This window comes from Ptiloglossa arizonensis, chromosome 3, assembly GCF_051014685.1.
Source record: "Ptiloglossa arizonensis isolate GNS036 chromosome 3, iyPtiAriz1_principal, whole genome shotgun sequence".
NCBI classification, from domain to species: Eukaryota; Metazoa; Arthropoda; class Insecta; order Hymenoptera; family Colletidae; genus Ptiloglossa; species Ptiloglossa arizonensis.
Genome location: NC_135050.1, coordinates 28,513,961 through 28,540,928, shown reverse-complemented (window position 1 = coordinate 28,540,928; position 26,968 = coordinate 28,513,961). Strand labels below are relative to the sequence as shown.

General features: G+C 40.8%; 3 protein-coding genes across 4 annotated transcripts in view; 1 reads left to right on the top strand and 2 right to left on the bottom strand.

The window, feature by feature from the left end:
* The window catches only part of LOC143144986 (very long chain fatty acid elongase AAEL008004), a 35,677-nt gene extending 30,577 nt beyond the window's left edge, over positions 1 to 5,100 (top strand). Inside the window, exon 5 of the mRNA XM_076307918.1 lies at positions 2,522 to 5,100. Within this exon, the coding sequence (XP_076164033.1) occupies positions 2,522 to 2,701 (180 nt within the window). The 3' untranslated portion in view covers positions 2,702 to 5,100. The remainder of the gene's footprint in view (positions 1 to 2,521) is intronic.
* Positions 5,101 to 5,347: 247 nt separating this feature from the next.
* Nd-b18 (NADH dehydrogenase (ubiquinone) B18 subunit) lies at positions 5,348 to 6,925 on the bottom strand. Its single transcript, XM_076307920.1, has 3 exons — positions 6,737 to 6,925; positions 5,642 to 5,810; positions 5,348 to 5,547 (listed from the first exon to the last, which is right to left on the bottom strand). The coding sequence occupies exons 1-3, from the start codon at positions 6,843 to 6,845 to the stop codon at positions 5,478 to 5,480; spliced, it is 348 nt and encodes a 115-aa protein (XP_076164035.1). The 5' UTR covers positions 6,846 to 6,925; the 3' UTR covers positions 5,348 to 5,477.
* Positions 6,926 to 7,199: 274 nt separating this feature from the next.
* U2a (small nuclear ribonucleoprotein polypeptide A'-like U2A) lies at positions 7,200 to 8,893 on the bottom strand. 2 transcript variants are annotated; one of them, XR_012991565.1, is made up of 5 exons: positions 8,603 to 8,893; positions 8,468 to 8,508; positions 7,625 to 8,201; positions 7,464 to 7,556; positions 7,200 to 7,237 (listed from the first exon to the last, which is right to left on the bottom strand). XR_012991565.1 is itself a non-coding variant. In XM_076307919.1 (4 exons), the coding sequence occupies exons 1-4, from the start codon at positions 8,682 to 8,684 to the stop codon at positions 7,516 to 7,518; spliced, it is 741 nt and encodes a 246-aa protein (XP_076164034.1). In that variant the 5' UTR covers positions 8,685 to 8,892; the 3' UTR covers positions 7,200 to 7,515. The 2 variants fall into 2 exon arrangements, 1 of the variants encoding a protein (XP_076164034.1); XM_076307919.1 differs by having other exon boundaries at positions 7,200 to 7,556; positions 8,603 to 8,892.
* Positions 8,894 to 26,968: the final 18,075 nt, after the last annotated feature.

The following is a 26,968-nucleotide window of genomic DNA, read 5'->3' as shown; positions in this document are numbered from 1 at the left end:
CCGAGCCATTAAGGCTGCTTCCACCTCCAGAGCGCATTCTTCCGCTCGGTCGAATCGCGCGAAAACTTGCAACAGAGACCATTAAACGACCGTTGGCGCTCGCAGAGTTCGTTCGAACGGTCACGATTCCTCGACAATCGAAACGTTGGTAAATCCACGAGAGAATCGTCTCGATGTTTTCCAAGAGGAACGGTGGACGACGATCCACGATTACGAGGATCGATTTCCACGTAGTCCGGCCAGGCAGGTGGATTCTGGGCCATCGGTGGCCACCCGTGCGAGTCTCTGGACAAAATTTCGCGCGAACCTACGCGTGGTAGGGGTGAGGGAAAGTGAAAAGTACAAGGTTGGGCAATTGCAGGCTGATTTGCTTTGGCCGGACTAGGCCGACTATGTCGCGGTGGCGCAACAATTTGGCATTCCGATATGCCGTATAGCACCGTGCCACCACCACCGTCTCACCACCATCGCCGCCATCCCAGTTACCCGGTATCGAACTACCGCGAAACGACCGCGTGTCTACGACCTCGCCTACCGTGCTTCATTATTCGCTCGAACCGTCGTCACCGATCTCTCCAAGGACGAACACGATCGGTTCATAGGTACATCGACGGACCTTGCGTCCTCGAGATGCGCGACGCTGGATGGAACACGATTATTTCAACGGTGATCGTTCGAACGTAATCTCGAAAGATAGCACCCGGAATGGAGGACACGGGAGTCGAGTAACTTTTGCTCGGCAACTGGAACCTCTCACCCGGTACTCGGCGTTCCTTCCACGGTCTTTCGAGCCCTCGTCGATACGACGGTTCACCGAGAGAAACGATCGAGATCGAGCACTGACGATGTCGTTTCCAACGAACGTGTTAATTTTACCTCGACGAACGCAATTCGCCCACGGTATTTACAATTCTTGGAGAAGTCATCGGAACAAAGGGTAAAAGGCTAAGATAGATTTGCGATAGGATTGAAAAAAGATCCGTGAAACAATATTCGGATAGTCGATCGAAGATCCGAGTCAACTCGAACGGAATGCGCGCGTTCGAGCGCGGTGTTCCGCGCAGCTTTTACTCTCGTCGTTGAGCGCAACGGTTGAATCGTTTCTCCGAGTAAAAGTCGAAAATAAAATCGGAAAAGTAACGCGCGTGCGCGCCGATAGCGACCGTATCCCCGACGATGTCTCGATCGTATCGAAGAACTCGACGAACTCTTGAAACTTTCTCGAAGAACAGCCGTTTGGAAAATATTCGGACCGAGCGAAGCGGAGTGGAGTGGGGTGGACGGGGAAACGATAAAGATAAATTAAGGTTGCGTGAAAATAACGAAGACGGCGAACCACCGTGGCCTATCCGTCCAACTACGTAGATCCTTTTACTCGGCGCGAGCAATTGGCCTTTTAACGCGTTTGTTTCGTTACCGGCCACCTTATTTCGCGCCAGATCGAATCACGGGTCCGTTTAACCGCTCGTAATAACATTTCACTTGCCACGATTTCGTCGATGGTTGGACGAACGTTACGACGGGACCCTTTGTCGAAATAAAAAAGAAAAAAACGGTACAGACCCAGAGCACGGTGTACGCAAAATGTTCCCGATCACCGTTGCGACATCGACGCGATCGCGTACAATTTATAGACCATCGATTCGTCGTTCCCTCGAGCACAGACGTCCGTGTGTGTATCTTCGTGACACGATTCGGCTTGCGACACTTTGCACTTCTAATGCAACGAGAAAGGCACGTGGCCGCGCGATTACCAAATCCTGTTCACTTAATTACGACAAAAACAACGGAATATTTCAACACCGCTCTCTCCGATTGTGTCTAATTTTCACTCGTTTAACATCAACGATCCGTTGAGATAATCCGATCGGGGGATTTCCGGGAAAGAATTCAGTGGATCGAGAAACTCGTTAAAAAGCGGACGATTGTTTCGTTGGACTACTATTTTCATATCGCGTTCGTTTCTCGACGAAATGTCTTCGCATCGGAAATAAACCTGTCGAAATGAACAACCGGAGCATCGTGGAGACACCGAGTGGCGCGAACTTTGAAAATTTAAAGTTCGTCGAGAGACGAGACGATCGAGAAACTCGTTAAAAAACGGACGATTGTTTCGTTGGACTACTATTTTCATATCGCGTTCGTTTCTCGACGAAATGTCTTCGCATCGGAAATAAACCTGTCGAAATGAACAACGCGGAGCATCGTGAAGATACACCGAGTGGCGCCAATTTTGAAAATTCAAAGTTCGTCGGGAGACGAGACGATCGAGAAACTCGTTAAAAAGCGGACGACCGTTTCGTTGGACTACTATTTTAATATCGCGTTCGTTTCTCGATGAAATGTCTTCGCACCGGAAATAAACCTGTCGAAATAAAGAACACGGAGCATTGAGGAGCCACCGAGTGAAAATTCAAAGTTCGTCGGGAGACGAGACGATCGAAAATGTTCGATCGACCGGTAAAAATCGACTTACCCTCGAGAGGAGAGCCGACTCGATGCATTCACGTATCATTTTCAGGTGCAGTTCTTCCTGGTGTTCGTGCACAGCGCCCAGGCCCTGGTCTTCGACTGCGGTTACCCGAAACTGATCGCGGGACTTCTTCTGCTTCACTCGTCGATCTTCTTCGTCCTGTTCTCCGACTTCTACCGGCAGGCTTACCGAAAATCCAGAACGAAGAACGAGCTAAAGGGAGAATAGGAACGCGAGACACGATAACGCGCGCACATACCCAAATATCTCTCGAACGTGTACGCTCGAACGCCGGTCCCTAGACCGCGTACGATCGAACGATCGCGGATCAGTTTACAGAAAGGAAACGAACGCGTTGTCTTTGGCCATCTGCGGCGAGTATCCGATTTTGAAAACGTTCGATACAGAGGTGCACGATAATTCATCGAACGACTAGCAAATTGTTCAAAATATGGGCGAACGATACAACCGATATCGGAGCAACCGATCGTCCTCGATCGAACCGATCTTACGGTACCACAATCGGGTCGTTTTACCGACAATTGCGCGGAAGAACTAGTCAACGAACATTTCGAGATAATTTTACCGAAAGCTGATTCGCGATTCGATCGAAGAGAGCGGAGCTTACAGATTCCTTCCTTATGGAAGTAATCGTCGCTTGTTATCCCTCGTCTCCTCCGCAGGACGTCTCAGGTCTCGCGCACAGCTCGGACCAGGGTTTCCGAAGCGCTCGTTCTTCGTCGCTCGGAATTCGGAGCGGAAGGACCCTCGTTGGAATTCGATACGTCCACGTTGACGAACGAGCTCTCGAAATCTACGATTGAACTCGAGCAACGATCTCCGCATCCTCGAGCTCGGTTCCCGCGAGGCGCGCGAGCGCATCGGAAACCCAGGAATCGACGTTGCTTCGTACACATCGATCCGGTCCTTGGTGTCGTTAATTTAACCGTCCTTGTTTTACTCGTTCTACTTTAGGTGTTACGCGTCGGCAGATCTTTGATTAAGGTTACTGTAAATATAGGAGTAGAGTTAACGCGCGCCGCGGGACATCCTTCTCGCTGGTCTATTTAAATCTGTGCGCTATTCGAACCAATCGCGTAGCACGCCACGCGCCTGCGCGATTCTCGTTTTGGTAGGAAATACCACGTATCGGAAAAGTCTCTTCTTCGGTACGGTTTTCCACCGACGAACGAACAAAATTTTCGTTCGCGAAACGAACGCGCGTAAAATCGATTTATAAAAATCGTTGAAAACGTTTTCACGGATAAAGTAAAAGAACGTTTGAATTTCAATTTTGGACAACTCGTCGAAATTAATACATACGGATGTCGAGGATTTTAAATACCGATAAATTCAACAAATTCGATTTTCGATGATCATTGATCGTACAATCTTGGAGAAAACTTCACCGACGCGTTCCATTATTCTTGTTTGCGCCGTAGAATCGAGCGTTGGTCGCGTACCTCGAGATGTCACGATCAAATGTCAACGACTCGTTTATGCGCAACAGTTGCATCGCCGACGAGACTTTTCCCATACTTTGTATTTACACGGGGAACGTAATCCGCGACGAATCCTCGTTAAACGCGACACACCGAGCTCACGTTTCTATCGGCTCGTCCCGAGACCGTCCAAGCTCAATCTTTTCTATTCACGACTATTTATACACGTTGCTTGATTATCGCGTGATATCGAGTGTTTCGAGCAACCCCTTAAACGGTAAGTCGTAAACGGACGCGCGTTCACACCTCGAACGATCTTGGTAAGTGCTCGATCGATCTTCGATACCTCTATTGACCATTCACCTGTACGGACACACGCGCACACCTTCGCGCACACGTCGTAGATGTTTGCAATTACCTCACACTGGCGAACAGGCTGCCGAAACGATGGAGGAGCGTGTAACGTTCTTCGCGAAATACATTCGAACGAAATACATTTAACGTTCTGTTAAATTTCGGAGTCGAGGTTCGCCAGCGTTACGCGAACTCTTACGCAAGATTGTCGCGTGAACGATGTCTACTCTGGATAGGATCGAGTACACCGCAGTGCGTTAAAACGCGAGGCTCGCGTCGACGAGACACGAGACGGGGTCGCGCTACAATGACAGAGAACCGACTGCCCGGCCCGTGGTGTCGGTATTCTTGAAACGATGTCTTCGTTAAGGGTGTCGACGTACCCTCGCGTTACGTTCGAGAGAGCGACGCGTCAGACGTCACCGGAGCTACGCACGCGTCGGGGGTTGAACGACACTCACTCGGTTTACAGAGAAGACGATGAAACGACGAAATAACAGGGCGATCCCTTCGCGGACATGTGCAACGCTCTCCCAGATAGCCAGCGGAGTAGACACTCTACTTTATCGATTCTCTCGATACACCCCCTCGAGATGGGTGGACGAAGATACTCGTTCCGTGGATACAGGGAAAGAGAGAGAGAGAGAGAGAGAGAGAGAGAGAGAGAGAGAGAGAGAGAGAGGGCTCGCCCCAACGATTCATCGTCGAGCCTCAGCCTAAGATTGTAATTTATTGAACGTGCGTTACACGCGCATACGACGAAACTGTTTTGTACATATGTAATTCCTTTCTTTTTGTAATGACAAATAAATTTTATCAAGTTACTCGCAAGTTCGATTCCTGTAAAGTACGCGCTACCTAGACTCGTGTACGCGCTTGCGGTCTAACGACGGACGTTCTTCTGTGACGATTGATTCGATTAAGTATTAAAAAATATTTGAACGTGTACAGCGTACGGATTCAAAGGTGTTTCGGGAACTGTTTACGAACGAAATTAAGGGAACTGTTCCAGAAATGGAACATTTATGCGACTTGATTGTAGAATATATCCAATGCGTAATAACAAAACAGGGCAGAGTATGGTTTCCGGTAGATTGTACAGTTTAATTGTTTTATTAATATTATTAATTTACATCAACAATAAAATCTGTCTATAAATATGAATGTTCTAAAGATGAACAGTAACCGTTACTCGAGTTACGATCTAACTAAGCAGGGATCGCATGTTTTCGAGCAAGTCTGCGTTCTCTTTCGTATTCCTTCATTCTCAAAGTATAGCTAGAATAATAAAGCGATACAATTATCGAGTGCCTGAAATAAATGTGAACCATTCTCCCTACAATTACGCGCATATTTGCATTTTAAAACTTACTCTTCCGTTAGACAATGGTAGTATTCGTGTTTCTCTTTTTTACACTTGACGAACATAGGTAGGTGCTTCCTTTGGCAAATGCTGTGGGCTATGAATTTATGAGCGCAATAGTCTCTGTTGGGCTCCGGAACCTTAGCCGCTTTCATTTCTTCTTCCGTTGCTATCATAACTATAAAGTGAAATAATATTGTGAATTGAATTGACAAATCCGAGAAAATAAAGTGTACCGTATACGCTTGTTGGATTATCTAATACAACTTGTGTACAGAATTTAACTAACCAAAAAATAATTGTACGTTTTAAATTTTATGTACGCTCGATCGAGTTAAACGTTAAAAACACTTAGCAATTACGTGAAATAATTAATTTAAATATTTAGTTTTAAATACCTTGCTTACTTTGGATAATACAAAGATATACCGCTATCAATGGAGTTAAAATATAAATAAAATATAATAAAAATCATACTTTTCTTAAGGTTGCGTAAGTTATTTCGAATTGAGGATCGCTTAACTTTTCCAAATAAACTGGAATAATCGAATTTCTCTTGACGTCAACTTCCATGTAGTACAAAGACAATTATCGACAAATTAGTAAATTTATTACAAATTTAAAGAATTGAATCGATCTGTTGTATTCTTTACGAGAAAATAACAAAACTTCTTATACCAATTATTTATGAGAAAATCTAAAATACTTATAATACAATCGATCTGTACATTCGTCTTTAAAAGTGTTGTTTAAAAATATTTAAACAGATCTTTAAGAATGAATTTTTCATAGAAAATTAGTCTCGTTTAAATAGAATATTTAAAAAAAACAATAAAACTATGAATCTTTCATTCATGAATACATCTTCAAACGTCCATTCTAAACCGTAGTTTTTACCCACGTAGTTATATCACTGACGCAGCACCTATAATAGAAAAGCAATAGCAACAATATGATAAAATCTTAAAGCGTTAAAAGAAAAATGATTACGATTAAATCGTTTGTTACGAATTAACAAAATATGTCACTTGTACTATTAAAAGACAAATACAACGTATCAGTAACCAATTTCAAATCGAGGGTTAGGACCGGACGAGTACTTGCCTCTTTCTTTACGACCATTTGGAAATCCAAGATTCTGGTCAAATGTGGGCGGCATAAACGATTCGGGAAAGTCTCCCCAATTTCCGAACGGTTTCATTATGTTACCCATGTTTTATAGAAAATCTTACAATTACGATAGAAAAAATATGCAGTCAAAAATCTAAAGCAATCGCCCGATACTGACATCTAGCGACATCGACTTACGTAATTCGTCGTAACCAGCTTACATATGAAAACACCAAACTTTACTAAATTTTAAAGTTAATTCCTTAATTTCGAAAGCTCGATTGGTTGAAAATTAGGAAGTTCGGTAATATAAAAATTGTTCGATGAGTTCGATAATAAAGTTTATTTCAGACATTTGACAAGTTTACAAAATCCAAAGGTTCGAAGCAGGATTCAGGAAGTTCAAAAGTTATAAGTTCTACTAATACTAATGATCAGAGAGAAAAAGATATTCGTATGTACCAAGTGTAGAAGAAATAATTTATTGAAATATCACTGAAATAAACATATGCATATATTAAAAATTTGAGGTAATTCAAAGGGTGTTCTGTGACTTGACGTATGTTTACAAAATCGCTTCAGGGCAATTAGGTGTTTCAATAATTTTATTCTTGAAAATTTGAATTATCTTCCAACAAAATTAAAGTTGTGTAGCATATAATTTCTTATTAGCTTAACAAACTGTCCTTAATATTGCCGAAACTACCGTTCAAATACTTACAGTAATAAAAACAATTGTTCTTGTTCAAGTCTGAAAATAACGTCTGAAAAATTTAATCATCCTCTTCTTCCATTGCTTCGGGTATTGTGTTTCCTAAAACGTTCAAAAAAAATGTATCATAATATCTTCTACTATACTTACGTACTAAAATTACTACAAACCATTTTGTATTCTCTCCTCGCTAGGCATATGCCCAGCTTGAAGTAATTTACTAAGGCGTTGTACTTCTTCGAGAGAAGAAGCATTTGTAATAGCCTCTCTAATTTTGTTGCGTTCTTCCGGGGTAGTCAAAGGTTTATCCGTGAATGCACCAGAAGCTTGTGTTTTTGCTTTTTTGGCTATTTCGCGAACCATTTCTTTTCCTTTTTTACTTCTAAAATAAGCAACCGCGGCATCGCGCTCCTTCATCTTAATTTTCCTGAAATCTAGAAGCCTCAATTGTGGAAATCTGTATACGATATATTGTCTATACTGAGGTTTTGCCGAAACTGGATTTTGTAGTAGACAAAGATTTGTCAAATTTTTTAGTTGCGTCAGTGGTTCCAAATCGCCAAGTTCTTGAATCATATTTCCAGTTAACATAAGGGTCTCTAAATTTGGTATGCAATGCTCCAATCCCTCTCCAATTCTGACAATACGATTATTATTGAAGAAGAGTGTTTTGATTCGTTTTAATAGAGGAAATCCATCTAACTTCCTAATATCGTTGTCTGAGAAATCTATAGTGTCGAACTGATCCTGAAAATATTAAAAAATCGTATTCTCTAAAATTAAAAAAATCATATATGCAACTTTGACTTATAAAGTTATAATGTTTACTAACGATTTCAATCGCATGACAAAATAAAGAAACAGAAAATTCTATCGGACACCAATTTGTATCTCATAAGGACACGACATTGTAAACCGTTTCGAACGTAAATAAAAATATGCTTAACCAAAGGGTATGTAAACAACATCATAAGGATATTAAGAGACAAGATTTTGTCAATTTGTATACGAACCAGAGTTGCACCCAGGTTTTCAATCGTAGGTATTTTATACCCTGTAATGCAAAAGAAATAAAAAAACATTAAAGAATCCAAAAATTAGCTACAAGTTTTAGGTTATACATTTTCAATGTGTTTGTGTTTACATACCTCTAAGATCCAATTCACGATCCTTTACCGGATTTATATACTGCATGGATTGTTGTATTAAATCGGGCGTTAATTTAACCATTTCTCAAATAATACTGTTATTTGTATTCACTAGGCAGGTTAACGCAATGTTTGCAATTAATCACAATTAATTGGTTGAAGTTATCTGTGGATGTAGATTCTCACAGTTGGCAATGGTGATATCACCGCAGCGTTCAGCATAGCCAACGTAATTCAAACGTTTGAAAAGTATTGAAATGTATGCATTTAACGTTACGGATAACGTTATTTCGTGTTGCACGGATCGAATAAGGTCAGATTTACATTCGTATCGTCACATTTCATTAAATTATACAAAGTTTTGTATATTTTTATACGAGACAAGAGTATTTTGTGTTATAATATTACATTTATTCTAAATTCGCAGTTGATCAGCTCACCAGTATTACCCGCGACTTGAAGAAAGACAAACGGAATCGAATTATTTACTTTAATTATTTAATTAAATATTGAATCCAACCTGCATTTGACCGTTGTCGTTCAAAATTCGAATCATCGATATAACTGTAATTTAATTTACTTACCATTTTTGCCGTAGTATTAATTATAAGTTAAGATAAAACTTGTAACTCTATCATTTATCTTAGTTTCTTTTATTTCCCGAAGCGTTTATACCGAGGTATACTAATATAATTAGCATACAGCATTTTGACATTCGTACGTACATATATATATATACTTTTTAATTCGTGATGCAGGCGTTGGATTTTTCGCATTATGAATCAACAACGCAAAAGAAAATTTACGGCGGACCTTTAGAATTTTAGTTTCTTCTATTCGTCCGTAGGTATTACATCAGACGAATTAAAAACGAAAGAATAAGGAAAAATAACGATGAAGCAATAACTCCTTGAAAACAAAACTCTTTCACCAAATAAAAAGTAATGTTGACGATGCTGTGAATTATCGGAAGAAAAAATGGTGAAAGACTTCGACGAATGTATAATAAAGCCGAGTACGCAATGATCGTTAACGTTTCCCTCCAGCAACAACCGATTACTTTTTTCCACTAGCTACGAACAAACATAAAAATAATTGGTGAAAATATCCGTTTTTCTTCCGCAGCCGGTTCTCTGTGAATAACAACAACGGTGAACGTTTCAAATTTAATGTTACTCAATAGAGTACCCGTGTAAAACCAATTGAGCAATCTCGTTATTGTTAATAGTACGAATTCCATTGCGTTATTGTTTCATTCGAACCTTACCCAAGGAGAATATGAAACTTAAATGGTATTATTACATCGATGTAGTGTCAAAATAATTAACTTCCTTATAGGCCAGAAGAGAGTCGTAAAGACACAGGTAACGAAAACGGTTCAGTTTAGTTTTGTACAGGAATTCTTCGCGTATATAATTAATCTACTAATAATTAGTCTACATTCAGTGTGTAAAGAAAAACCCATTACCGCGTCTTAACACGATCAAATACTATCCAACAGTACCGATAAGTAAAATAAAACGTTCGAGGGTACGATCGGTGTGAATACCTCGGTGAAAAAAACTAGGTAGTAAACAGGCAAAGTACGATTTACGTGCGTAATCTAGTTTTTTTCGGTTGAAAACAATGCGAGCAATCGCAACAGTGACCAAACTGCACGAAAACGAAATAAAGTGCGCGAGTGTACGGAGATTACGAACATGCGAACGATTTCGAGGCCAAAGTATAAACTAAAAAATAAAATGGGAAAAGGTATGTGGTTCGTCATATTATTGTCAATAATTTCATTCGTCCTCGAAAAGTAAATTTCTGTGCTCGCATTACGCGTCGATTACCGAGCTCGAAGGCTACCGGTAATCATATAATAAAGACCCCTCATTATCCAAATGTTCGACACGTTGTCAAAGTATCAAAGTTCGTAAACTTGAACGCGTAGATCACATTGTTTCCTGTTTGATCGCATTAGGAAATATTAGAAAAGTTCCCACGTACTTGAGTGTATACACCACCGATAATTTGGTACAACATCCGTGACAAATCGACGTAACGCAACGAATTCAATCGTGTATGTAAATACAAGTATCGGTTCGAACGACCAAGTACCTCGTCGATTAAACAAGCAAAACGGAGTCGAGTTTGAACGTCGAACAATCTTCTTGACGGTGCTTTCGCTTCGAAAATAGTTCTCGATAAATATTCATCGTATTCTTTACGCGCTAACGGTCGAAGAAAAAGAAAGAAACGTTAAACCGATAAGTTTCAAGAAACGATTACGATTGTTCCGCAAAAGTATCGCTCTACTTTTGGAAGAAAGATACGTAGCGTCGAGGAAGCGTGAAATTGGATAGTGTTGAACAGGTGTTACGATAGTGATCAACGGTTTCACCATGAATCGGAGTATTGAACCGAACCACCTCGTTGCTGTACGGAGAATTTTGCGCGACCGTGTTCCTCGTTAGAGAATTCGAGACGCGATATTATCGAAAATCTGTCGATCGTCGAATTTCGTATTCGTAACCTTGGATAGCAGACACTGCCTTGGGAACGTTCGCGCGAACCCGGCCGACTTGCGAGAAGGTGTCGAAACACCGTGTCCTGTGTGTAATTAATACGTTTTCCAACGCGGAAACGAAGTAGGTGAAACCATTTATACCCATTTGCATCCTGTTGCAAAATCGAAGGAATTACGCTGCTCAATTCGTCGCCTCTCAGTAGCGAACAGCGAAATATTTCAGTGAAAATTGTTGCGAAACTATTGTCGTAAGTTTTCCGAGAAATCGTTGGAGATGCACGAACATTCTGTTGCACAAGTTGCATCTTCCTCGTATCTCACTCTGCTACTAATTTATGATTCGCAACTTTGTTATTTCCACGGAGATCGGGACAGTAACGGGACTTTTTCAATGGATTCAATTGAAACGATTCTGATCGTTACGTCTACGATGAAAATTCTAATTTGAATGAAATTTATGAAAAATAAAATCCTTGTATAACAGAACCAGACGCGTTCTTCGTCGATTGCAAAAAGTTCTCGATCGCTCCAACGAATTATTTAATCTCGACGAGTAAATTTTTTCGTTCTAGGCTTTTTGCGAAATTTATAATAATATATTATTATATTACGTACAATGTAACATTATATTGTCGAATAAAATTATTATCCACGATGTATTGTACATTTGGAATTTTCGTTATAAAATTTGTAAAATATCTGTATCGTAAGAACAATTTTTAAAAATGCTCTTGAGGCAAGCTCGTACAGAATTATTAACAGTAAAAGTTAATTGTATTTTTCGATCCACGCACTTAAATCGTTAGAAGTTTTTAGACGTAAGTTGTATCGCCTTGGAAAATATATTGAGCGATTCGCAAACGGTGAGACTTGTTTCATCGAAGTTCAAGAATTCGCTAATAATAACGAGAGATTTTGCATTTAATCTGAACTGTGAAAATCTCGATGTTGCGCAATGTTTCACGTTTCTTCTTTAATGAGATCGAAATTACCATCGTTGTCGATGAAATTGCAGTGTCCAGGTATTATAAATTTAAACCTAACGTACAGCTAACCCTGACCGGGTAAGCTTCGAGAATGTCGTACCGTGATTTGTGATTTTTGTCTTAGAACGGGATCAGGGGTAGTATCGTTGCGAGTGAAAGCAACAATCGCACTTGCGCAAATTCGAACAGTTGGCGTTGACCTATCGATGAAAACGAACGCGTGTTTACAAATAGAGGTATAATATTCGCTTGCTAATTTAAATGGAACGTTCTTAACAGCGCTCGTATCGTAAATTTATTTCGAAAGATCTGTCCACATAATACAACCGAAACGAGAAATTTCAAAAAACATTACGATTACGACAAAAATCCTGTTCACGTGTCATAACTCGTCGAAGGAATTTCAAAAAACGTGACAACGTTGTTACGATAAAAACCAACAGAATCAGCGCCAACCTGTTTATTGTAAACACTGACAAAAAATTGAAAAAAATATCCAAATAGCAAATTTGACTAGGCTTTGTTCTGGCTTTGCATCGCAACAACAGGCTGTCGATCCTGTATGAACTATAGTAATTTATGTAAATAAAAATAAAAATCTATACCTTGCGTATTCTAAGACGATTTGAATGTAAATAAATGTATAAAAACTTCCGCGACAGAAACGTTGCACGTTCGACGCGAATCACTCTCGAAACTGGTTCTGTTTATGACAGTCGGAATATCGTTTCATTTACATAGCCAGTCTTTACATGTAATTGTTCCAAAATGATTTCGACCGGTACCGGGAAATTTACCGATGACGTTCGAAAAAACGATTGACGTAACTAGACGTACGAACAATGAGAATCGAGCCGGAATACGATTGGTGGTAAGGTCTTTACGCGTATCGAGTTAAAACTATTAACCAAAAACATCGATGTACCGAATGTCAACGAATTAATCTTCCGTTATTACCGTTGGCTTTGTTGCTGAACGACGAGGTGAAAATTCTTCTTTTGATTGCGATCGAGTGGCGGAAGTTTCGTAATAGGAAAGTCTTCGCGCGCGGATTCGAGACTTACAAGTGGAATATCTGTAAACTTTGTACGTTTGTTTAACAATCTACCCGAGACCGTGGAAGAAATTAATACGCGTAACATAAATAAAGGATAAAAATATTATATAAAAAGCGTGACAAGTGTAATTTTAAAATGCAAAAGTAATCGCACTGTTAGTTAATAGCCCTTCTTAGACTGTGGTTCAATTATCGTGTTTTTAAACTGTACCAAACACGTTATACGCAAGCGCAAATTGTCACAAATGACTAAGCATTTGTTTTCGGATTATTAATTGGGTGCAAAAAAAACTTTGTCACGTCACATTGCTTCGATATTCCCTTTAAGCTGGACTGTGCGCATCGTTGTACCACTATTCATTAAAGACGAACGTTAATGAATTTTTGCGAAGCACTTAAACACGCCCAAACACAATTCTTATCGCGTTCGGTATACTTTCACTATCGATGCTACGAGTTGACAGCTAAATAGTCAATTCTTATAAAATCGTACGCTGTATTACGAGAATTGTGTAGAAATATATTACATTAACTATTATACAGAACGTTACAAGTACTGGCTTATAACTCGGATCCGAATCAGCAGCGTATTGTCAATGATTCCATTGTCGTGTGATCAGGAACTCTCATCTGAGTCACGCGTATTGAATGTACGAGTCTTCTACATATCCGAGAGAATTTCCTCGTTTTATTTTAAATTAAATTACGATACGTTACGTCCGGTTTAGTAGCTTCGAATACTCAGGTTTACGATTAGCTCGCGAAACGTCTCTCGTTGAGCTTTGTTCATTCGTCGACATAACCGATTTTGCGCATTACCTATTACCTATTACCTATGTATTTTTATGAAAGAATAAAAACGTTTGTCGAAAATGAAAATTATGCCTCCAGTGCATCAAGTGCATTCAGACAAACGAGCATTCCTACCAATTGTTGTTTCACCTAGCAAAATATTTTCCAAGCTTTGACGTCACCGAATGTATTATAAAATCGGATAGACCGACAACAAAATTGGCAAACATCTTCGAGAGATCGAGTTGTTTCGCGAGTCCTCTTTTAATTTTCTATTCATGGACGGGTACTCGAATTTGCCTTTTGTCGTTTGTTCTCAATGGGACTGGGAAACGCGTGATCGAAATTCAAGAAACGTGACACGGTCCGCCCACTCACCGTGCTCTCCGAACTGAGAATTCTCATGGTGATCGTGAATTTAATAACGGCTTGAATCTACAACGGTGGTGAAGTTTAAGTATAAATATTAATGCAAACCGTTTCGGACGATACTGTATCGGAAGACCTTACGACCGTGTTAAATACCGATAAGAATCATTAACGAAGGAAGCGAAGAAGGGAACTTCCGATCGTTCGATAAGCAATCCTGCAAACTCTGATTTTAAACACGAATGCTCCACCTTCTGGGATGCCTCGGTTCATCGTGTAAAAAAGTTCCATATTGGCAATGCAAATTATTCCGCACGGTGTAAACATCGCGAAATTGTCATCGCGCGGAGTACTTCTCATGAAAATGAGTATCTCTGAAAAAATGCGAATAGCAAATTGCTTCCGCGCAAATACCAAAGAAGCAGGTCACATTATGCAAATAGACGAGGTTGGCTAGCGCACGCATTTTATCTCGCGCCACCTTGTGTTTCTGCAATCGCTGTAATTATGATCGTAACGTGAAATTATTCTTGCCACGATATTGGGTTAATGCAAATATAATAAGGAGTTCTGTTCTACGAACCCTTATCCTGCGCGTAAAAAGAAAAAATTCTAAAATTACCCTAGATTATTGTATAAGGTAATTGTTGATCGTGGCAATTGTTTTGCAACGAGCATTTTGGATAAAAAATTATTTCGTGAATAACAACCATTGTGATTTACGGGACGTGAATCGTATAGCTTGATCGACGATTTTTCGGTGGAAAAAATTGATCTCTGAATCGATGTCGCAGAATTTGAAGATCTAAATTTAATTACGTGTGCATACAATTGGATGTACGGACAGGACGTAGTTAATTTTATGGGTGTTTAACGTAAATTCACGGTGTTTACAACCCCTGCTACAATTAGAATCCGAAGAGAACCATGTCGAGAAGATAAGGGGAATGTTTCTCGACTCCGCGATAGTAAATAAGGAAAAAGTTCAATAAATGGTACCATTTCACCTAGAAGAAGTACCTACTCTTATTTAGCTATTGACGCTAACACATCAGTCGCTTAACTATCAGTCGCTTAACTATCAATCGCTTAACTATCAGTCGCTTAACTATCAGTCGCTTAACTATCAGTAGCTTAACTATCAGTTGCACGCATTAAAAAGAAGGGACAAAAATTCTGACCGATAAGAGGTAAATTGAAGAGAGTTCTCTTCAGTTTACAAGGGTAGAGGACAGTTGATCGATGCAACGTTACGCGTGAACGTTACGTTTAAACGTACTACGACGCACAAAGGAGGACATAAACAACACCAGTGGCTCCACCGGTCCAACGATTCGATCGATCGAATCTCTTTTCCTTCTTCGATTTATTCTATTCTCGACTCACAACGAAATTTTACAACTTTAACGTTCCGTTGAACGCTATTAAAGCTCTCTTCGATCTCGTTGAACGACACTCGACGGGTTGTGCTCAATCGCGTCAAAATCCTCTTTCACTACAATTAGGTTAGTTGCCCGATGTCTGACAAACGGCTCGATGTCCGTCCTTGGTCCACTTTTACTTACATACCTATATGCGTTTAACCGATTTTCCGCGTGTATGTAATAACCGCCCGCATCTATATATACCGATGACGCTTAATTGGTTATGGCTGTTGATCGTAACAGGATCGAACCCGCTAAGTGCAACATTTGAAGACGACCTTCGTACGCGACGATGCGATTTACATGCTTCGCGAATGAATCCTTCTTATTACAGATCGGCGTACTCTGTTAACTTTTTTTTTCAGCGTGTAAAATTAGAGTTTCTATTTCCCCTGTCGTTGTCGCGGCTTCGACGATGCGATCCCTTCGTTTCCGTTTACCTACTTCGAAAAATCCGTTCTCCTAAAATTCCTTCGTTTATTTATTTAAGATACACCGATTTCTTTTCGTCGAAGATTTTTCTCGGAAGATTTTTCCTCTTTCACGGACATGGAAGATTTAAAAATAATTTTCTCCATAATAGTCGACGGTTAGTCTCTTCTAGGTGCGTGTGACTTCGATGGTCATCCACCCCGATTCGTTGGGCAGGATGTTCGTTATCTTGCTCGCGAGGATTCGTATCTCTTACCGAACGTGTCGACGATCTTAACCGATTGGATCGAGAAAGCTTGGATCGGATATCGTCTACGATCGAATACTCGTAGCTACGGTTCGCGAACGACCTCGATAATTCTGCTCGACAATTTCGCCTCCCGAGCCGTGGAATGCCAATTGCGCAACATCGTGAGTGTGACGATTCACCGGCTGAAAGCGATCCGAGAGTTTCGTACGTCGACTCGGCTTTTATCGCACATTCGGCCGCGATTCGTTAATCACGGTTCCTAATATTCCATGGCGCGGACACGTACCGATGCTGGGTCCAAAGTCGATGGAACGCGAGGTACCAGGGACTCGCGATTCGCAATCTATCGCGATAGGTACGCCGTGCGGCCGTGAAATCGCGAGGCGTGTCGTCCAACGATAATTTACATCGTTATCTACGATTTATTTCGGAGAAACGAACGAGCTTCGCGTTCCACGGCCCTTAACGATTTATGTACGTAACGAGGATCCAGTTGTTATCGATCTTGCGCAAAAGCGCGTGTCCCGATCCGGTAACGGTGACCGTGGGGCCGTGCGCGCATCGAGAGAAGAAACAACCGCCGGAGGGAAACGCGACGCGAGATTTTCAAATAGCAACCAAAGAGGACCGATGATTCCGCGATCAAGAGGAGGACCAAGGGTTATCGAGTTCCTACCTGCGTGACGGTACGCACTCGAGGAGGACCCAAATGCCAAATATGTCGTAAGTGCGTCATTAGTTTCGGGACGGTAAATGATTTAACCGCCAAGGATAAAGCGTCGAAGTTTAACCGAGTCCACGATCGTACGGGAACGTCCTTGGCTGAGAACGAATCGAAGTACCGCGTAGGTACACAATGAGTTGTGAAATCCATAATGAAGCGGCTGGTGTAAAGTTCAAAAGTGAAATAACCTCAGCGCGGAAAAAAAGTCTCCTCGGCTAATCTTCGATGATACAGCGATTGTCGCGAAATCCGACGTTTAATCCGTACAGTGTGCCGAATAACGGGCCGTCGTCGTCGCTCGAATCAACAGTCCGCGATGTTAATTTACCTCGATATTTTATACGTATGTAAATAATAGCGGGACAAGCGAACGAAATATATTCGTCGATCGATCTTGACGCGGCTCGGTGGATCCGCGACAATTTCGCGCAGAGGTATGTAGGTCGACGACGAAACTTCGTTTTCGAAGTTCCCGATTTCGAGACTCTCGTGAATCGTGCGATCCAGAAACGGGTCCAGCTGAAAAGTCCACGAACCGAAATGGCACTAACGACGTTACCCGCGGGATCACAGCACCGAGTGAATTTTACTTTCATCGATAATAATCACCGGTGGCCGTACGCCAATTAGCACGTTGTAGAATGGCACGGCCAAGGTCGACCACAACCGACGGATGAAAAACTTGTCTCTGTAAGAGTCTCTCCCGGTCTCTCTGTTCCTTTTTTTTTTTTGCGTCCAGAGCGCAGAAACCGCTCCCCAAGTAGCACGGTGGGAGTCTCGTCGTGCAGTGTTTCGTTCTGCGATTGCACATTTCTCCGTTGCGTTTCTGCATCGCGTGCGAGCGCCAGTGCACCGTCTTTGTACTTTTCTTCGGCGTATAGGTTTAATCGTTCGCGCGGGTAAATATCGCAGAGGTCGAACGAATCGCGGAACTTTTTCAATGGGTTCCGTTAAAACGGTCGAAACGAAACTGATACAAGAAAAGTGAAACTCGCACATTATACGATCCGACGGGAATACCGAGATAAAAAATTCTATTTCGAATGAAATTTACGAGAAATCAAAATAAACGTTACCGCGCGACGAGAACGGGTTATGTTCTCATTATGCGAAACTTTTTCCAATAAAACTTTTCAATTCTTCTCGCGGAACTTTTATCATCCGAGTTCTGAAATACTTGTGGATACTTCGTAGAAGAAATTAACTGGTTTTTATTTTTCGTTTCCTCGACCCCTGAAATATCATCGTTTCCCGCAAAATGCTCGTCCAATCGATGACGAAAGGATCGATCCATCGTACGAATAATTCCGTTCCCCGCGACTCGTTTCTTCTCGTTTTTACCAGAAAATCTCGATAAACGTTCCAAAGGTCGCACAACGTAGCGGGGGTATTGCAAATTTTCAAATGATTGTTATTCGTGTTTGCACGAAGAGCGTAATTGAAGTAAACGTTGAACGAGCAGTTTTCCTCGTAACAAAAGGGAAGTACACGCCGCGTGATGCGAAATATCTTTGTATTGCGACGTAACTAGAATAAATAACGATAACGTGTAAGAAAATAAATCGAGGGGTTAAAAGTGTTCGCGCAAATACTTTGCTACGTGCACGTGATCGGTAGTATTGCGTCTCGCGTAATCCTCGGTAACGTTTCTTCGTTTTTTAGGTAAACAATTTGACGGAGCTGCTCGTAAAAATATAGTGCTCCAGCCGCTAGAAGTTTCACCGTCGTTGAAACTTTGTAGTTTCACCGCGGCTAATACGAAGTCCGAAAAGTATAATTCAGGAAAATTTCAGCCACGGTTCGTGTACACGGTCTCTTCGGAGCCGGAAGGATCGACTCGTGGTGAACTTCCAAGTTGCGTCTAATTGTCGAGAATTTTCCTCCTGAATTCTTCTTTCGCGTTTCAATTCGGACGCAAGCGCAATTACAAACGCGTAGTTTTTCTTTTCGTTACGTGTTCCGTTCGTTCTACCCGTTCCACTTAATCCTACTTTCTCCTACATCGATAGCTAGTATCGATGGATGCTCAAGAGATTACACGGTTCGATACAAGCACGCGTTTAACTGTACGAGTATACGTGCGTGCATCTCGACCTCAACCTCGTTCCGACCTCTTCGATAATAATTAGATGGGACATTTCGTGTTACAATCGAAAGAAAAAGAGGGGAACACGGCTGTGTAATCGTATAGACGAGAAGAGAGAAAAAAAATTCGGAAGAAACGAACGAGCGAAAAGAAGAAAGTCGAATTTAAGATTGAATCGATCGCTGTGACACCTTTCTTTTTTACCAGATTTATGCATACAAGGTTCCCCTGAGACGTTCGCGTTAACGAGACTGACACCAAAGTCTTCGAGAGCAAGTATACTCGAGTAGTTCGGCGATAAAGTGTACGGGACACATCGACGACAGATTCTTCGCAAGAACGACCACCCAGCCTCGGTAATCGAATCGCACACAATGTTCGCTGGTAAATTCTATGAAGAACTAATGGCACTTGGTCTGCGATTCTGTGTGTACTGGTGGCTCGCGCGTTCCTCGAATATTAACTTTCAGTGGCCGTGCATCGTGACTGGCAACGGAATGAATATTTTCGCGTGCGAGCTGTTACAGTCGCGTGATACATTCTGCGTTATACAGGGTGACCCACTGGAACGGTGATCGAAAACTCGAGCCTCGAATCAAATTATCGCTGGTCCAACGATCGAGGCTCTCGATCACGGTCGAATTGTTCGAGTCGAATTTTCACGGCGTGTACAAAATCGAATCGTTCGAATCTCCCGCGTCTCGATATTATTTTTAGCGAAAACAACGCGACACGGATTTTCAACCGGCATTCTTCGTTTTCCGCGTCAGTCGATTCTTGAAATTTGACATTTACAATTATTTACGAAGCAGTACGAGTCCGAGAAGGTGTCTATACGTGTCCGATGAAGAAAACCTTATCGGTGACGATAATTCTCCGATGAAAGTAAACGCAGAGGAGACCCGAAGGACAGCTTCGTTCTCTTAATTAAAATGGCCGGTTCTTTGTAGCGAAATTCGCGGCGATGACGATTTCTGGGAATAAAAATAGTAATGTTCCATCTATCGTACCGAATCGAATGGTTTCCGAGGTATTCGGCTGTTAAAGTATTAGAGTTGTATTCTTGGAACTGTTGTGTCGCGTGTACGGTTAATTGCCGCGGATGTGAACGGACCATGGTCGGAAGGAACAAAAGTAGCGAGTATAAAACGAAAATAAAATAAACGGCGTTCGGGTGAAATTTACGACGGTGATAATTTTACAGCGGTATTTATTTTTCTACGAGAGATTCGTCCCGTGATCAAAGGGAGTATCAACCGTACCCGCGGAAATTGAAATAAACGTCGACTCGGTTCGTAATCGAGGCTCGTCTGGTCAGCGGGTCGTTGGGATCGTTCGAAATCGCAGCCACGTTCGCGAGCCAACGAAACAAGAGCGAAAATGAACGTGGGGAACGATACGGGAGTAAATATAGGGTTGTTCGGGAAGTCGTTTCGTTTTCCAAAATGAGAGTATATAATTTAGCAAAACGTTCGTACGCTCTGAAAAAATCGTGTTTCATTTTTACCAAAAAAAAAGAAAGAAAAAAAAACGAAACGACTTTCCGAGCAACCCGATAATTTCAAGGCGTGGAATATGGTTTCCCGAGAGGCCATCGTGCTGCTGGATGCCACCGCGGAAGGCCTTCGATGTTGAACGTAGTCCACCTTGTGGGTCATTTTTACCCAAGAGATTTCCGCGCTCAGTTCAACGTTAATATCCTCGGATATGATAATTGCGTATTGCGAGTAAAAATATGAAATCGTCGCGAACAATGCGCAGTAGACACGATTTAACATACAATGGAGACCATTTCGTTATCCTTACGGAATCGTATGCAAAAATTGACCAAAGTTTGCATCCGTCGTCGAATCCGTCGTCGTATTTGTAACAATCTACGTTGTAAGCAATCGTTAACGACCACTTCTAAAAACGCGCAGTTCCACGACGGTGCACTATACCAATGAAACGTGTAACGTTACCTACGAAGTCGCAATTTTCTTCACCCACGAAATTGTACGTGACTCAATATCAACGCGTAATTACATAATTTGTGGAAAAGACAACGTACGAGTTTCGATGTATTGTACAACTCTTCCGTTCTCCGATCCCTTTGTATCGAAGGGTGCGAAGTACGCTTTATCTTGTACGATAGAAAATAAAAGGAAATCGTGAACGATCTTCGTAAAAAATTAGTTATTTCATTCGGAAATAAGGAACTCCAGCTGAATAATTTTCTCTGTGCTGTCAAAAAGAAACCATTACTACGATTTCAGAGTTTTGCGGCTTTTATTAACGACGCTTCTTCCGATTATTCGATGTAACAATAAAATAGTTTCGCTGGTGGACCGTCTTACGTATCTTTGTACAAAAAAAAGATCAACATTGCGTTAAAATATTGTGAATTAAAAATAACGCAATGATCGATAGGAAAAGTAAAAGAAGCGGAAGTAATCGAGACTTAAGGTCAAACGCAAGAGATACTCTGGACTTTGTGCCGAGGCAGCATCCGAGCGACCACGAGTATACACCAATGTTACCATCACCGTGAGAGGTCATTGATCGTACAACAAAATGCAATCATCGCTACAAGGTTCCCGGTATCGGACATGAAACATGGCGGTAAGACGGAGAGAAAAGGAACGGAGATACGCCTACGTTATTAGATTGAATTTTAAGACCTTGGAAATTTCCGTGTTCCAGGTACTCGTTGGAACTACTGGTTCCTACCGAATCGTTTAAATTGTTGGACGATGCGTGTCGCGTAGAAATCTCTATAAATCGCTTATGCACGCGTACCGCTTCCAAAAGCGTTATTTTTTCTATGTTGAGCACGTAACAGTGAACGTACGATGTACAGTTCAAACGACTGTTAAAGAAGACGTACAACGTCAATAAGGCATCCTGCGTAGCGGTCTTTGTTGTGATTTCGGCTCTATTGACATTAGTGGCGAGCAGTGTAGTGTTTAGAAGTGGAAAATTAAGAATACCGAAGTAAGTGTAAATTCTAGAAACGTTGAATTATGCATGCTCAAGTTTGGTGAATTTTCATGGAAATTTTTCACGATGAATGGAAATTTTTCTTACGTCACCGTTGCGATCGATAGTTGTGTAAATGATTATATGGATGAATACTTTTTTAACGAGCACGTGTACTTCTAAAGGTCCTTGCATCGAATCGTTCAAAAAATCCATCTGTCGTTATCTCGGTTAACACATAATCAGTTTCGATACGCGATCAACGAACAATTAATCGTCGTAAAAAGGAGCAAAGACGAGAAACAAATACACTCGGGGGCGATAATCGGATAGAGATCGCAGTTCTTTCCGATCCGTACACGCACCTATTTATAAACGAGAAAAGTTAACGAAAAAGAACTTCGATATGTAAATATATACATGGGTGCAAGATACGTATAAAAATATACGTAAGTGGTACACATGAACTCGCTTAAGAATTTATTGTGCTCGAAAAGTGCATCGACGCGAGCGAACTGAATTTATTTTAATCGTTTAACAACACGAATAGATTCGCATAAAAACTTTACTCTCCGTAGATACACAATATTGTCTACGATATTTCTTCGAAAGATTATGTTTGTTCGTACTTACAAACGACATTTCTTCTTTTTCAAATTTAAATAAAATTATTTTCTTCGACAGGATTCATGGACTCGAACACTTTCTTCTTTACCGATAATAAAATTTCAATTTAAGTACGTTACTGCAGTAATTGCAATACGTATTTATCGACGTACTGTAATATATGGCAAACGGTGTAGAATATTATTCGCGATGAAAAAAAAAAAAGAATAAATCCCAACGTTTATCGTCGATGCAACGAAACGAGAAACATCGATGCAAAGCGATATAAATCACTGAATGATAATAGACACTGGGGAAAAAATAATTCATTGTCAGTGTTCGAGGCATACCTTCGTGACGTTTACATCGACAAAATAGTAGTATGGAATACTCTACCGAGAAAATACGTAATAAAAACAGGATCTCGACATCGGTGATTATTTTCTTGACGTATTAAGTCACACTTCCACGTGGTTAAAAAAAGCATAAGAACAATCGTATGTATTGCTCGGAGGAAGAAAGAACAATCTCGATTTTAGAGGAATGTGGTCCTACGGGTAAGCAGAATGAAAGGAACAATGATTAATTTTGCGTCGCGAACATTCACCATAACGACTTTACCTAATACGATCCGGAATTCCTTTCAGGACTGACCTTTCTTTCTTCCTAGAATACAAACAGACACGTGACCAGGACGAATTATATACTCTATTGCTAAATATTATTATACTCTTATGCTCTGATATTTCTCGACAGAACACTCGTACTCTCGTCTACATATAAACACGTTCGAAACAATAAGAAAGAACAGTTTACCTAAGACAACGTTGTACACGTTGTATTAGTGGAAATGTGGCTTACCTCGAAGAAAATTTACACGAAAGCGACGAGTAGCGAGGATGGACGAGAGGAAGTGATCTCTTCCAACGTTGTTATGATACTATACAACATCGAGTATTGGCCAACATTGCGGAACGTGTGTGTTTACTCACAGATTATTGAGTTTACGTAAGAACCTTTATTTCGATCTACGATCAAGTCACACCCTTATAAATGAACGTGACAAAAGCTGTCGCGGTCGCTAAATATTTACCTCTTTGAATAACTGGGACCGTGAGTGACCTGTTAACGTACTTCACGGTCCACGAAGTTAACGCTCCTCGAAACTTTCGTTCAAAGGATTACATCGACAGAAGGGAAGACACTTTTACAAATCTTTTACAACGATACTGTACCCTCATTGAAACCAATGTTTTTACTACGATTTAACAAAATAACGTTGACTTGACCGATGATCGTCATTTCCGACTCCGACAACGTATGGTATTTAAACAATTTTAAAAATCGTAGAATGAATGTAAGAAAGAAGCCAGTTTTTCGAAAGACACGTTTTTGCTACATTTTGGAAATCAATTGTAAACAAAATCATCCGTCGATAGGATATGCAATCAAGAACATTAATGCCAAATTTTGTAGGAATTGATTGAATGATTTTCAAGTTACGAACGACGCCGGCAAAAAAAAAAAAGGTGATTTGGAGAAAAAACGTGTTTTAAGTTTCATGTATTCGTTTTTTTTTTTTTTTTACCATAATTTTGAAGTTTTTTACTTCGCCACCGGTCAGTTTGCAATCCTGATTTGTAATACAATTTTTTTTGTCTCCGTTGCATTGTTTTTCAATAATTTTGTTCGTCGTTTAGCAATTCCTGACTTCCTCCGTTGACTCTTATATTCGGTGGTCCGTGGTCGTGATCCAAACATTGCATAATTTTTTGACGATCGATTTAATTTCAGGGCCAATAACAAACCTCGGGACACTCATTATTCGTAGAACCGATTCTTTCGTTTCTTTCGTCCGCGCAACCTTTCACTTTCTATCGCACGTCATTTGTTCCCTGGTCGTTGTTGATTAATTTTATTATCCAGAGACGTAAATGGCGCAAATATCGCTTTGCTTAGAACCGAAGCTAAGAACTAAATAACGCGTAAAGTATTTACGAATTTGAATACATCAGAAGTACAGGATTATTTGCAATTAGTAAATAATTAATATACAGCGGAACTGATACTTTATATACTCGCGTTACTGACTCTTAATCGACTGTTAAGGTTCATTATTAATCGACGTTGTTACTAGTCAATGCATCGAGTAGTATGAATAATTCACTGTTGACGCGTTTCCATGAGAATTTACCTAGCCGGAACGCATTAAACGTACAACAAATTCCAAAATTCGAACCGACGAGACTTTGCTCTACGAACACTTGCGTCAACGTATTATTGCGTATACAGTTTTATTCAAATACATATTTTACCGGTATCCGATGAAGAGAATTAAAGTCCAGCGTAAAACAATAGACTCTGGTAACGTAGATTGTACGTTATATTATATCCAGCGCTTTTCTGAACGAGTTCCGATTATTATGTGTGCGAAAATGAAGAGAAAATAGACTTCCAAGAATCGAAACGTCAACTGACACCACACACGATACGTCACGGAGAAACTGTTCGAACGCATCAAATTGGCAAACACGCTCACAATGTTCGCAATTATTCGAACCCTATGTAACGACGAAGACGTAACAATTCGGTGATAACTGCTCGAAGGATGTAAATAAAAAATTACGCAAGAATGAAGTCTGGTGCAAGCTCGCGTACGTTTAAACACACTCATATATATTAACGTCTTGACCGTAAATTTAGTTCGAACCCTCTTCGATAATAATTAGGAACGATTTTCGATGTAACGGGTAAAAAGCGAAAACTATCGATTTCTATCGTCTGGCGTTAAATATTCTGCTCCAAAGTACGAATAGAGCATTACCATTAAATGACATAAGTAAAATACCAAGAAAAAATGTATTAGCCATTCTGTCATTAATTAGTACCGTACAAGACGAGACTCCGATGGACTCCAGTGTCAATATTTCCGACCATTGTGCCGGCTACTATAATAAAATGCACGGTTCTCGAACAAGTAGTTCTTCGGAATTGTACAATTTGCGATTGTAATTTTTAATAAACGATCGACTCGTCTCAATATCAATGGCAATAGAAATCAACGTACGCATTCCGAACAATAACCTTTGGCAAGACATCGAACCGATTTGGTCTCGTACTAATTTTGCAAAGTGTTCGAGAATGCCTTAAAATACATCTTTCGAGAACAAAATCTATTACTTCGTTTAGCGTTGTACGCTCGGAGTAAAGGTACGTCGCGCTGTCAAATTGAGAGAATTACAAAGAATTCCTGTATGTTACTTGCACTGTTATCGAGCATTGTAATTTTTCACCGAGCTTTCACTCCCTTAACCTCGACCATACTTTCGTTCACCGTGTGTCTCGTATCGACTCGTTAGATCGAGAGGCGCCATCGACTTCGTACCGCTTCAATGTCAATCGTTATTACGAAGACAAGCATAAAGCCCTACCAATAGCAACGAATCCATTGGAAATATACTTCGACGAATTATTGCGCAACAAACCTTCGTCAAATACTAGATTGTTCGACGAGTCACTGCGTTTGTTTACATTTAATCTCGTCGCTTCGTTCTCGTAGGTACGATCGGTAGAGTAACTCCGACTCGTTTCGAAAGACGTAGAAATTAACAAAATCGGTGGAAATTACGACCAAAAACGTTTGCAAAGCTACGGAACGAAATTTTGTTACTAGAACGATACTTTCCGATGGTTCAGAAGAACTATAGCTTTTCCAATAACCGATAGTTTCCAAGAACTGGTACTTTCGATACTAGAATCGAAACTGTCAAATAATAAAGTAGTTCCCCAAATACCAATCGATCGAAGAAACTTCAAAATTCTTTCCTCCTGAATCGTCTACGAAGTTCGATACGAGATCTGCGACATTACCCACTGTGCTATACCAATACTCTTACATTCTTGGGTATTCTGTTCGATGCATATCGAATCGCGTCTAAAAACGCAAAGAGTCGTCCGAACGATCTAATACCTTGCGACACCAGCATCGAGGTGATCGAGTTTCATCGGAAAGTTAACTTCCGGTCGGTTACACTGGACGTTGATCGTTATTTATTTCAAGCAGTCTGCTTTCAACGCGAGTGCGAAAATGTCGGAAGAAAGGGTTCTCCCAAGGAGATCGACCAAAGAACAAGTTCTCGGCGCGAAACTCGAGCGAAATTGTCGTGCAAA